Source organism: Cygnus olor, chromosome Z (assembly GCF_009769625.2).
Source record: "Cygnus olor isolate bCygOlo1 chromosome Z, bCygOlo1.pri.v2, whole genome shotgun sequence".
In the NCBI taxonomy this organism is placed as follows: Eukaryota; Metazoa; Chordata; class Aves; order Anseriformes; family Anatidae; genus Cygnus; species Cygnus olor.
This window is the reverse complement of record NC_049198.1, coordinates 37,618,495-37,632,590: the sequence shown is the minus strand read 5'-3', so window position 1 is coordinate 37,632,590 and position 14,096 is coordinate 37,618,495. Positions and strand designations below refer to the sequence as shown.

At 39.3% G+C, this 14,096-nt stretch overlaps 1 protein-coding gene across 1 annotated transcript in view; it reads left to right on the top strand.

Moving 5' to 3' along the window:
• Positions 1 to 7,024: 7,024 nt before the first annotated feature.
• RORB (RAR related orphan receptor B) overlaps positions 7,025 to 14,096 on the top strand; it is a 144,415-nt gene continuing 137,343 nt past the window's right edge. The window contains exon 1 of the mRNA XM_040540003.1: positions 7,025 to 7,166. Coding sequence (XP_040395937.1) covers positions 7,160 to 7,166 — 7 coding nt within the window. The 5' untranslated portion in view covers positions 7,025 to 7,159. The remainder of the gene's footprint in view (positions 7,167 to 14,096) is intronic.

The following is a 14,096-nucleotide window of genomic DNA, read 5'->3' as shown; positions in this document are numbered from 1 at the left end:
AAAAAAAAAAAAAGCTGTCTGTTTAGCATGTGTATTTTTAAAAGCCTGATTCTATTCTCATCTGCTTGAAAAACTAGGCCAACATTGGGCACTTTAAACATCCCTGGCCTTACTGTTTGGACAGTGTTTGAACATATTATTTCCAACTATCTGCAAATTGGTGTATTTTAGGATATTAATTTCAAATGTAATTATGCTGAAAGCAATTTTAGGTTTCATCATACAAATAAGAGGAAACCCACTTTATAAGATTCCCAAAGTATTTGCAGTATATGCAACATGGATAGGTTGCACCTGTTCAATAGTTTTTGTTTCATTTTGTTTCGTAGATATTTGTGGAATATTGTCATATAATGGGTGTGTATTTCATGAAAGGTGGTTCTATAAATACCTTTGGTCAAAGAAGGAAGGAAGGGGGAGAGGGAGGGAAGGAGAGGAAGGAGAGGAAGGAAGGAAGGAAGGAAGGAAGGAAGGAAGGAAGGAAGGAAGGAAGGAAGGAAGGAAGGAAGGAAGGAAGGAAGGAAGGAAGGAAGGAAGGAAGGAAATCACTTTAGAATAGAAAGTATCCGTAACTGTAGTGGTTGCTATGAGCTACAGCTAAATTTGCTGAATGTAGAGGGAGCCTCGATATGCATGGGAGATTAGTCTAAAGCAGAACCCCAGATATGAATACCTTAAATGCCACAAGCAGGGAAACATTTGGAAACATGAATATTTTTTTGGTTCATCCAAAATTTGAAAGAAACATATTTTTTTTCAGTTCAAAACCATGAAATATGACCATTTTAAAATGTTACTTCCAAATTTTGTTCACAAACCCATCTCTGTTTTGCAGGTACTAATGTATTGTAAAATGATAATAAATAACTGAATACTCAAGAGAAGGTTACAGGTTACTCTCTGTAAATGTGTAAGACCCAGGACCCTTTGATTTTTTCTAAATTTTTCAGTTTAAAAATGTATTTGTTTGCATCCAACGTTCCAATTTCAGTCATAATCTGCAAAATGAAAAAAATATATATTTACTTTTCCCCTTAATTTTACCTGTTTCAAAAGAGGAGTTACTATATGTGGGTTTTGACCGTTCTAATTATAAAGGATTAATTTTTTAAAATTAGGGAAACAGCTAGGTCATCAAAATGGGATGAATTAAAATGATTTTCTAAAGAAACATTAGCTCAGAAGTAGGAAAAAAATTGAGATTTTAAAAATCTTTTTTGACCTTCCTCAATTTGAAAATGTAAAACTGTGGTGCACAAATATGAATAGGAAAACTGGGTTTTCACCAGAATATAAATTCATTTACTGATAAATAAAATATCTGTATTCTGCTTTTTTCAGTGAAAAAAAAGAACTTTAGAAAAGAAAAAAGAAAAGAAGAAGAAAAAAAAGAAGAAAAGAAGAAAAAAAGAAAAAAGAAAAAAGAAAAAAGGGAAGAAAGAAGAAAGAAAAAAGAAGGTAGAAAAAGAAAAAAAAGGAAAAAGAAACGGAAATAGAAATGGAAAAGGAAAAGGAAGAAAAGGAAAAAGAAAAAGAAAAAGAAAAAGAAAAAGAAAAAGAAAAAGAAAAAGAAAAAGAAAAAGAAAAAGAAAAAGGAAAAGGAAAAGAAAAAGAAAAAGAAAAAGAAAAAGAAAAAGAAAAAGAAAAAGAAAAAGAAAAAAGAAAGGAAAAGGAAAAGGAAAAGGAAAAGGAAAAAGAAAAAGAAAAAGAAAAAGAAAAAGAAAAAGAAAAAGAAAAAGAAAAAGAAAAAGAAAAAGAAAAAGAAAAAGAAAAAGAAAAAGAAAAAGAAAAAGAAAAAGAAAAAAGAAAAAGAAAAAGAGACTGCTTCCATGAGGCAAAAAGAATGTTTAGCTGAAAGGTCAGTATCCATTTAAAGTGGAAACTCTTTGGCTGAAATAGATTGTTGCTTTTTAAATTACTGTTTGACATCACTACACGTTAAAAGAATTACCTTGTTCTCAACCTATACTGCCTGGTCCCTCAGAGCCTGCTAGTAGGAAAAAGCATTTATCTGTAGGTTTGTCTTCTGTATCCTGCTTCTTTACTTCTGTGTTTTAATTTGTGTTTTTATGTTCCTTCAACCTCTCGTCTCTCTGTCCCCTTTGCTGAAGCCCGTTCTTGTTCCTGGATTGCCATAAAACAACTGAGGAATGTTTGGCTCTGCCAAGGAAGGAGAATGTGGATGAAAATGTCAGAAGGTCATTGCCTCTCAGCAGCTTTTTTTCAGCAGTGTTCCTCTGCTGCCTCCTCACTTCATTAACATTCAGATATTCTGCAGTTTCTCCACAGCAAACACCAGGTTACTGGTTTTACGTGCTACCATCAAACTAGCCTCCTCCCAGTCTGAACACTTGACCCAAACTACCACTTTAATGTTTGTGGTGTTTTAGACTTAATGCTGCTCTGACCAGCAATGACCCTTACAGCCATTTTTTTTTTCTTTTTTAGTTAGTAGCCACCTTAGGTAAACATCTTGAAAACAAAACAAAACATTTTCTCACCTACTATCCATTCTTGTCCACAGACATATTTCACCGAGACATTTTATACGATGATCTAGTGATTGACAATGTACTAAAAGCAGGTATGAATCACTGTACAATTTCTGCCATCAGGGCAGGGAAGAAAATACGGAATGAAATGAGGCTTCAGTAACACTTTAAAAACAACATATTTGTAAGAAAATAAATCAAATATGCACATTTTAAAATAAATTTGAGGTATCAAATAAAACATCATATTTTAAATGTCATGAAGCATTTATAGGAGTTGACATTCTTCCTTTGTAATCTAGGGATTACTTCTCACAAAACATAGGAAATAATCAAGTATGTTCTGTTTTGTTTCCTTTTTTTAATTCTGATTTTTCTGAAGTTTCTGGTTATCCTGTCATGCATTATGCATTACAATCTTAGCTTCTAAAGCTAAATTGGCATAATTAAAGATTTTCTGCTACCAAATATTGTTTCTAAATGTGTCAGAACTTTTTAGGGATGCTTTTAAAACAATTTTAGTACTTCAGAAAAAAAAATTACAGTTCCTGAATTAAATAATATTCTATAAAACGTTTGAAATTTTATAATGGTTATGAGAGTTTATAGCACATAAACACAATATAGTGTATGTGCATGCTTTATCTAAGGCATACAGGTATAAATCAATGAGAAAGAATTTAAAAAGTGAATTTGAAGCGAAGAATCTATGGGAGAAGTTCAGATTCTTGAGTCTTTCAATAATTCCATGCAGAAGTCATAAAATGCAAAACTAGAAACTCTGTCTCATGACTTACATACAGTTAGGAATGTCTGGCACTGAGAACACGGAGACAGATGAGACCAAGAAAAGTGTGACCAATCTTGCTCCTATTGAACCTAAGAAATTAATTTTTCCTACAGGATGGATCCGGCTTTCTTTAATGCCTATAGAAATTGACCACTGATATTCGGGGGAATAGAATGGGGCCTATAGACAAAGTTTGTTTTGGCTGCAGCAGTAATTTTTAATGAAAAAACTATAGTAGGCAAAATTTGGTACAGTTCTAATGAATAAATTGCAAATGATTAAAATGATAAAGCTACCTGGCCTTAAATATTGTCTTCTTAAATATTTGTCATTCAAACAGACTTGGAAAAGGTACTAATTTAAGAGAGTATTCTGAAAGGCAGTTTCTCATTATTTAGCTTCTAGTGTAAATATATTAGCAATGATTTTTATTTTTATTTTTGAAAGCATTTGTTAACATTCTGAATAAAACAAGATATTCATTATATTCTAACTCTTTATGCCTGGCTTTTTCTAAACATTTTCCCTGAAGTACTCATGAAACGAGAAATCCCATGAAATCTTTGAAACCTAAGATAAGTACTGTCTTCCAAGAACAGTGAGTTCAAGAACTGAGTACAACTCAGTTTATTTTAAACTACTTCCGATACGTGTTAAATTTTTAAATATGCCAATTTCCTGTATGAAGTCAGGTCACAGATTTCCTGTGTCTTCTTCACCTACTTGGATGTAGAATGGTTTCAGTAGCCCTACATTTTGCTTAGCAGACAATATCTCATCCTAAGTATTACAGTAAATTGCAAATGTAACAACTTGCTACAGCTGATGAAGAAGTTAGCTCTGACATCCGGATACACAGACAAAGGAATCAACCTCTAAATCAAGACAGAGGAATGAACCAGAAGTCTACAAGGACTTCTGAAAACAAATAAAAATTGCCACTCTATACAGCAGAGAGAAAAAAGTACAAGGCTGAAATTATTTAAGGCTGAAATAGCCTTAAAGGCTAAATTATTTTCGTCAATTTAAATATATATAGACAGAGAGAGTTGATAAACAAAATCAAAATCAAATTAAGAGAGAATAGAGGCAATTCAGTTTTGACTTATTTTTCTCAGCTGTCAAAATAACCATATAAATTCCAAATAAAGGTGTACCAGTACTTAATGCAGTAGTGTAAGGTTTTCTGAATGCACTGCTTAGCAAGTAGACAGCTTGTTATTTACCTATCAAAGTTTTGACTGGTGTTAAGATGTAGCTTTACAACAATTAAATCTAAAAGTCTGATTGGCATGGACAATAAAGACAAGATTGAAAATATGGAAAAAGAGTCATTGCATCCTATTCCAATTCAGCTTTTGTTATGGCTGCTACGTGGACATCCAGGAAAAATAAAAGAGTCTTGGTTGCAATACATCAGGCAAGAATTAGAATATCTCTTTCTCCTAGTTGCTTTTCTAAAGCCTGAAGCACTAGCCAGAAGCTAATTAACACTTCACCCAAATTCCAAATTAGATGTTAGGTAAATTATACACACTAGAAAGATTAGATATATTTCCCATGCTCTCTAACTTTTTTTGTAAAGTGAAGTATAAGTGCTGTTTTATTGAAGTTATCTCAGAAATTTTGCTCATCATGGATAGGTTGGAGAGAAGGCTGATGGGAAAATCCACAAAAGAGAATCCTTTAGACAGTCCTGTCTGCAGCCAGTCACACCTGCTAAAATCTCTGTTATAAAGAAAATATGCCACTGGAAATACCTATTCTTGTGAAGAGAAAAGATGGAAAGTATTAGAAGGTCTGCTGATATAAGAGGAGTAAATAAAACCAATTGGTAAGAGTTTGTAAACAAGATTCTAAGATAGTGCCCTAAGCAAATCCTAACAAACAGCTGGTCATTGCAGTACATAAGATTGCATAAATAAATAAAATCAGATGGTCAAGAATATTAAAGTGTATAATATCTTAGGAGTCCAGTGTGTCTGTTTGTTTGTTTGTTTTTTTGCTTTGCGTGTTTTTTACCAACTCCATCTTAACCACATCAAATCCAGTTAAAACAAAATTCACCAAGATCAGGTAAACCTAAATATTTTCAATATTGGCAAAGCTTTCTTCATGTCTCTCTCAGCTCCAGTTCAAATAGGTGTTTTGAGAGAGGCTGACCAGGAGAACTACTTCCTGCAAACCCTTCACATTGCTCCCAGGACTGAAGCTTTGCTAGTTTGCACCAACAGTGGAAGCATCACTGTGCCTATTTTTTCTATACTGATCCTTAACTTTTTCAGAGCAAAAGAAATCATACCTCTGATTTCTTGCACAACAGAGCTGATAGAATTTCATCTCATAATTCATGTACGAAAGAATAAATCTACTTTGCCAGGTTCCTATTTATCTTAAAAGTATCTCTCTTTGAAATATACCCCATTTTAATTTTTGAAGTCGATATGAATAATTTTGTACGGATATGCTTCAGTTAAATCTGTTTTTTTTTTTCGTTTGGTTGGTTTATTTTTCTTTTTTTTTTTTTCAATTCTATTTTATGCTTGGAGATAGAAACTGTGATCCTTGGCATTAGGGACTTGTTTTTAAAATGACCGACAGAGATGACTTGTCGTTGTGTTCCATAACTTACCACATAGAAAGAAATTAAAAAAAAAAAATCGGGAAGAGCCCTCAGTCATTTTTCTTATGGGCAAAACATGGGCAAAACATCAGTTAATTCAGAGGGGGGGTAAAACTTAGGGAAAATCCTGCTGTCCACGGAACAAATCGGTTTCTGCACTACTGTCTGCTGGTCCTACAGACGGAAAACAAACTGCTTTTGACATCCAGGTTCGCTCTTTCATGAGCAAACGACTCACCACCAAACTTTCCCCCTCTTGTCGGAAAATGGAACGCAGTCCCCAAGCGCCAATCTCACCGGGGTGAACGCTTTAACCTTCCTCCCAGGGCACCCTCACGGCACACACACGCACCCTTCCCCGGCCAAAAAAAAAAAAAAAAAAAAAAAAAAAAAAATCCGAAGTCACACGAGGGGCTTTCCTTTGCCTGTTACCTTTCTCCACAAGCTCCGGAGGACCACGCTCATTTCTGCACCGCCGCGCCCAGCCCCGGCCGCCACGGGTAAAAGTTGCGGGGAACAAGCGGGGCGCGGCGGGGCGCGGAGCAGATCGGAGCTCCCCGCGCGGCCGGTGCCGGTGCCGGTACCGGTGCCGGTGCGGGGCTGGCGGCAGAGGCGCGCTGCCGCCCGCGGGCGCGGTGCCGGGCGGGCGGCGATTGGCGGCGGCGCTGACAGCGGGCGGGGCCGTGCCGGCGGCGCCGCCCGCCCCCCGCTATAAGCCTCCCGGCCGCGGTTTCCTCGGGTCTCTCTCTCCCGCTCTGCGCGTCCCTGTCGATGCGCAGTGGAAATCCGCACCAGGGAGCTGCCGAGGGGCGCCGGTGTCATGTGAAAGCGCACATGCTCTGCCATCCCCGCAGCCCTCCGCGCTCTTTTTCTTCTGTCCGTGTGTTTTTCGTTTTTATTGTTGGTTTTTTCCTAGCGTAACTCCGTTCCTTCCTTCCCCCCCCCCCCCCCCCCCGCCGCTTCGCAAATAGCCAGCCGCCGCCGCTCCGCGGCCCCGGCGACCCCCGCAGGGGCTCCGAGGCGGGCGGGCGGGTGTGCGGCGGCCGCCCCCGAGCAGCTCGCCCGGCGGCGGGCAGCCCGCGGAGCCGCTCCGCGCCGAGCCGCGCCCCGCCGAGCCGCCTCGGAGGGATGGTGTTCCCGGCAGAGCAGAGCTGCGGCCCCCGCCGCCTCCGCGGGTGCTGAGACGGGATTTTCGTGGTGCGGCTCCCGGGCTCCCAGCTTCATGACTGCGCGGAGCGGGGAGTCGCCAACACCATGCGAGGTAAGCGGGTCGGGCGGGGTGGGGAGCGGCTTATTTTATTTGTTTTTATTTTCCGGGGAAACAGTCGGGGAGGAGGTTTTGTGCCGGGGGAGAGGGTCCGAGGGAGAAAGTTGGTGGGTCGTGCCCTCCTGTCAGGGTGACTGTTCGCAGAGTGTTCCCCGCACCCGCGGGGACCAGCCCGAAGTGCCCCCCGCAGGAGGGTGAGGGAGACCCCTGACGTGCCCCGAGGGCCGTGTGAGGAAGTCCGGCGTCACCCGAGACCGCAGGGATGGAGGGAGGGAAGCGACTACCGATGTCTGTGCCTTGAAGCACCCCCGTAAACACCCCCAAAACTGTCCACGGGACGCGCTCGCCGGCGGCAGGTGGTCTGTACCGCAGGAGCCGACTGCCCCTTGGTCCCAGGCCTCTGCGAGTACGCGTAGGGGCTCTCCCTTCCCTCCCAAAAAGTTGTTCTCAGGACTTTTCTCTGGCTTCACGCTGTTCACCAGCCGCCTAGTCGAGTGGGGGCTACTTTCCTCGGGGGTGGCTGATGGGGAGGGGTGTGTATCCCGGGATCACCCTCGCCACGCCTGCAACTCTCCTCCGTGGTCCCCCGAGCAAATGCCCCCTGCGCAGCCCTGTTCCTCGACCTACCTTGGAGAGCAGCCAGAGCCTTCCCTTCTGCATCCCCAGGGCTTGCAACCTCACCCGCGGGAGGCCCCGCAGGAGACCGCGAAGCCTCCCCACCCGCGGGAGACTCCCAAGCTGCTGGGCAGCTGGTCCAGAGAGTGCCTCTGGGCCACGTGCAGCCTGCTGTGTGTGGCACGCTGGGACATCTATCTGCTGGGCACGGGGGACGTGGAGGCGCGTTGTTTCCGCGTGTCTCAGGGCCAGGCAGCGCTCCACAGGCACTCCACTGGCCCCTTTTCCTGGGTCAGGCAAGAACCATCCTTGCCAGCCTCGGGCACCCACAGGGGTTGCACACCTCCTTTGCCACATCCTCCATGCTCCCCTTTAGTGTCCCATCCTTCCTTTCAGTTGCTTGATAATGAGGCAAAAAGTAATCTTTCTTGGGGTATAGGGCTGGAGAAGGGCTTGCAAGGAGCAAAACATGCTCGGGGTGACATCCCTGTTGCGTGCAAAGATCTTGAGTCTCTGGTTTGTTTAATGAATGGGGATACACACACCAGAGACAACTCTAGCTAGGATTTCCTCTTACGGGATACTTGCTCCTTTAGCAGAGTTCATTAACAGCACTAACAAATCATGCATGTATGTAATTTTCTCTGTAGAAATTCAAACTTTGATGTTTGCACAGAGAAACAAAAAAGCCCTCTTTCCCCCTCCTCTCTTAGAAGATAGGGTTTGCGCTTTGGGGCATCTACCAAGAACTTGCTAAACAGTATTTCTTTCATAAGAACACAAGGAAATGAAGAGAGGGGGAAACACTCTCAAGTCTGTAAAGCGTCTCCTTTTGCAGCATTTTTTTTCTTTGTTAATGAAACGTCTTCAGTGTGAGCAGAACCAGTCAGTGGCTCAGGGTTTTTTTTGATACGTGCTTGCCTGTGCCCCTTGGGCAGGGTACCCATTTCCATTTTACTGGGGAGTTAGGCCAGCCAAGGCACAGCTGTCTTGTCCTCTTGTCCCCCTTGTGCTACCACCGAGCCCAGGAGCTGCCATGACCAGCAAGGAATGAAATGCTGTCTCACTCCTCTGACCCTTTCCTTTAAAATAAGCTTGAGTCTGTCCAAGCGGCCATGTGTTGGCCATGTGTTGGGGATGAGGAGTGGGATCCACCAACACACCTGGTGGCATCACTCACAGGGTCTGCCTCTGTCTCTGCCTCCTCTGACACCCCTTGAGCTGTGCTATCAGCTGCCATCCATGAAGTGGTGCCATGTTCTAGCACTAGATGCTTGTTTGTGTTCATGTCTCATGTATGCTTGCTTGCTCAGCAGGGAATTTACAAGTGGTGGAGAAAGGGGTTGGGGTGGAGGGACAAACAAGCCACTTCCAGCCTTGTGCAAAACTCATTGTGGAGGAGGTTACTGAACTGATGTTTTACACCAGGTGTACATTGAGATGGGAGCAGTATTTTACACCCCATCAAACGGATGAGAACACTGTATGCTAACAGAATATCTGTCCGTGGCATTTGTGGCTTGCCTAATAAATGAAATAAATATCATAATTAGTAGATTTCAAGCTTCTGTGAATTAATGCATTTAGACAGCTATAAATGTTCTTGTGAAAGGGTTTAATGAATTTTCAACTGTTATACTCACTGTTATGGTTGGAGGAAGAAGCTCTCTTGTACATGGTGAGGTTTTCCCCAAAAATTTCCCAGCGAAGCTGTGATCCTTCCAAGCTACAGCTGATGCACCTAGCCCAACATGCCTGGGGTGAGCAGAGTTTGTTGTGGTTGTTCACCTGCTGCACATCAGAGATGGAGGCCAAAGAGCTGCCAAAAATTTCCAGCTTGTATTGATGCATCCCAAAGCACTGGGCTGTTGTAGGCTCTCGGCCATCGCATCCATGGTAGTGCAACTAGCATTGAAGCACATCCCAGCTGTTGTGACACTACATTTCTAGTCACTGGTCATGTCATATTCAAAATAATAGCCTCCAGTGCTACGTCTCCTTTAAATTATTTTGAGGATACACAGCCATGCTGATTTATAGTTGAACAATATTCTGGTGCAGGAGACTAAACATTTCTGTTGTGGATGTGGTCATGGTCATAGTAGGTCCATATCTTTCCCTCTGAATTGGGAATGTAACTTGGAAGTTGATGTATTTGCCTTTATAAGCTATAGGTATAAAATGTAGATAAAGAATGAGATTTACAATCTCTGTTCAACAGAGAGCTCCTTATTTCAAACCTTCCCATTCCTGTCAAAAACCTATGAGAGGATAAAGAATGTACTTAACAAAAAAGGTAGAAATGCACTTAACAAAACATTTTTAGAAAAAGAGAGCTATACAGTGCTCTAAAATCAGTGTGCTGCTTAACTGAAAAAGAAAACAAGTCTTCTGGGTTTTATCTTCTAGTTTAATTTTTGTTAAACTCATTTGTAAAGTTAAAGCTGTTGAATGCTAATGAGTTATGTATATAATGCAAACAGAAATACCTAAGTGGATAAAATCTTACAAATCACCTAATTTTATTCTGGGCACTTTTCACCTGTACACAGACAAAAACCAGTTTGTGATCACAATTATTTGAGCTATGAAAGTGACATCAAAACAGTTATATAGAGCACTCCTTTATTGAAAAAGCAGTATTGAAGCTTTCATTTGTGAATCTTACAAAGAGTTTTGTTTTAAAGAAATGGATACCCCTAAGCTGAGGTATTTAAGGAAGTTTTTCTGTGTAGTTTACACTTGTTGGTGTCAGGACTGCGCAATGATATGTTACATAATGTTATATAGTTATTCTGTTTTCTTAGCATCACTGGAATATTTGTAAGCAATTAGGAAAGTGTGAATCAAACAAATACTATCTGCAGTATTGCTGAGAGAGCTTATTAAGTAACATGTACAAATAGTCTGGATAACTGAGAAATATTTAAGTTCTTTATTTGATGAGTGCAGAAAATCTTCATACACACTTACACATTAAAGCAAATGGAATCTATTTCAAAAGTTATTCTAAGAATAAGAAATGCGACTAAATTCGGAATATGTGGCAGTAGTATCCTAAAAGATGTCAATGAAAAAATGAAAAAAAAAATGCATTGACTATTTAAAACAAAAGTGGTAACATAAAATCAATACAGATTTTGACAGATTTAGTACCCTACCCCATAACACCAGAAACTATTTCTCATCACAGCATGGTGCACCCAACTGGTACTTATCTCAATGATGTTATTGACTTCATTGAGACTCTTTGAAATGTGACAGAAATCAAGTTTCTGGTGTTAGGCCTTTCCAGGTCAATTTTTAGTAAGTGTTTAGAAAATCACGAGCCAGTAATAAACTGCATTATATGATAGAAAATACAAATATGTATCGTTCGTGTATTGTTCATGTAGCATGACAGGTCGCTCTTTAGAATGAGCAAGAATCAAATCTGAAGTATGAGAGTCTATTTGTACCTCTGCAATACTTTGTTTTGTACTATATTTACATTACAAAGAATGTTGTGCATTTATCTTTCATTATTATATTATGCCACAGCGTTTGGGTGGGAGAAGGGAGAGTATATAATGAAGTTTCAATATAGAACTGTATCTGTTTTATTACCTTTATAATTTTTACCTTAGAAAATATTTTTTTCTGATTTTATTTAATGAGAAAATTGTTTTTGATAAATAGATGTCTGGTGACCTGAAATATGGCAACTTAAAACCTACAATAGTATGATGTTCATTAGCTGGAGATGATTTCTCTTTTGTTTTACAGAAAATGTCTGACATCCACTATTGGCCTTTTATAAGTAAATATAGTGATAAGAAATAACGATACAGTTTACACTTATCACAATACAGTCATGGTTGCATTAAGAGATTAATTTGTCTTTTGTTATTTAAAATATATCAATATTCTGGGTTAAATATACCAGGAACAAACAAACAAACAACAACAACAAAAAAGTACGTTCTGAGTAAATTTGAAGTCAGAATTCCAGGTAAAATATGCTAACTACTGCAAAATATGTAGGGTGCTTGTGTACTGCAATATGTGACATTGATATGTGCCTATTGGATGGATGAAATAGAAGTGTGTGGATGAAGTATACCTTCAGCAGCAGTATGTTGTTAAGCAGTTCCAGGAACTAGGATCCACCATGGCATGGACACTGGTTGCCAGATACAGGAAAACAAAATCAAACAAGTGATTTCCAAACTATCCAGGAAATTGTTTCCCTTCCTCTCAAATGATGCAGTGAATTCATAGAAAACAAAGTCTGTGCTATGAAATTGAAGAATGCATGCTTTGTAGCTGAAGACAAAAGAAGCACACAGGAGTAAATATTGATTGAACTAATCATCAGATGAATAGGAATGAGCTTTACCAGTGCACCAATATAATAGGTTAGGTTAACTAGCCCTTCCGTAGCCCATATGCTGGCCTTTCAACCCATGACTCTATCTACTGGGCACTTAATGAGGGAAAACACAGGTGTTATAACGGCATTTATGGTAAATCAGGCTAAATATAATAGTTGTGTAAATAACTGGATATAGTCAAAATAAATAAATATCTTTATTAATGCACTCAAGCACCATATAGAATCATGATGTAACAGCACTGCATTAGTATTTGTGTTTTACACTTTTAAGACACTGTCCTAAATCACTTGATGTTAAGCTTAGTAATAAACCTGTTAAATCAACTTCAACAAAACTGTAAATTCTAAAGAACTTGATATATTTGAATTTTAAATCAGTTTTTAAAGAGTAATTTTAACAGCTTTGAGCATTTAACACATTTGGGGCTTTCCATAATGACTTTCATAGACAAAGTGTAGATGTCAAAATGTTGTTCTTTGTGATTCATGTTTATAAAGTTCAATGTTGTTCCTTCAGATTCTGTTTGCAGCCTGGGTAAAGTCTGTAGTGCAGCTTTGAGAGTAAGACATCACACAGTGTCAACGAGGGTGGCAGACAGAAGGTACATTTTGGATTGTGCCATTTTCCTGTTTGTTTCTAATATTGCTTTCATGAGCATATTCAAAGCTCTTATTTATGCATATGATTGACAATAAAATAGATCTATCATCATGGCCTGCTTCTTGTTTAACTGAGCAATACTTAATCATTTGAGTGGTCTTGTGGATGGGAATGTTGGCCCTCTGTATTTTTGCTGTCTATGTATATGTTGGAGCTGTATATTTAAAATAAGTAAATTAAAAAAAAAAAAGCTCATGCTTAACTTTGCCAGACGCATTCTGCTGGAAATTTATGCAAACAGAATGACAGCTGTTTCTGCCTCAGATACAAGTATATAAACTAATCCAGTTTGACATAAATGTGGTTATTATGCTGTTAATGATGAATTATTTTGATGAATTGGCAATTACAATGCATCTACAGAATTTTTAAGGAAGATCAACACTGTTACTACTTCACAGAAACACAACAAATATTAAAAATCATATGTTTATCTGGAACTGAATCATGTACATTTAAAACCACATACTCATTAAAGAGTAAATGTCAAGTAATTGTGCTTGCTTGACAGACAAACTCATTCTGAAAGTTTTAGTGTTGTCATGGGTCTTGTTTATGCGAGTCATCCAGTTAGCATTCGGTTAGATTTGATAGGACTGCTCACATAAATAGGGCAAGCTGAATTTGAGGCCATTTGCTCTGTCTCTTTGAAACACAATGATTAGAATTGTAAGAAATATGAATCATTAGAAAGGCTTAGTCCTTGTTGCCCTGAAATTTCCACAAAATCAGCCTCCATTCCTAATTGCCTGAAACACTTCGGTGCTCAAATATGGATGTTGGCTTGGCTGGAAATTTGTATTTGCAGGAAGATGTTGGTAAATACATTACTTGTTTTCTCAGCTAATGTTGAGCTATAAAAAGTGTTCAAAAGCATTGTTCTTCAACCAATTGTCAATAAATCACTTTAACTGTTGTGCTTATTCAGAATGCCATACTGTTGCTAGTAAAAAAAAAAAGTCTAATCTTTATTGTAAGAAAATATATACATTAATAATAGGTATGGATATACTACATGAAGTAATGAACATTTTATCATGGGTAAAATAGCAGTATAAATTAAGAGGAATTTTGATAATTATTTTAAAGTCAGTCTTTAATTCATTATGTCTCTTTATCCATGTTTTTGAGGTTGTCTCACAGTTAATCCATTCCTCTTAGTTATCCATGTTCACTGTGGAGGTTTCCTGGACACAACAGGACACCTTCCACATCAGAATTATTTTCAAGATTTACATCTCTGCTTCATTAATCCAAAAGTTAATTCATTCTT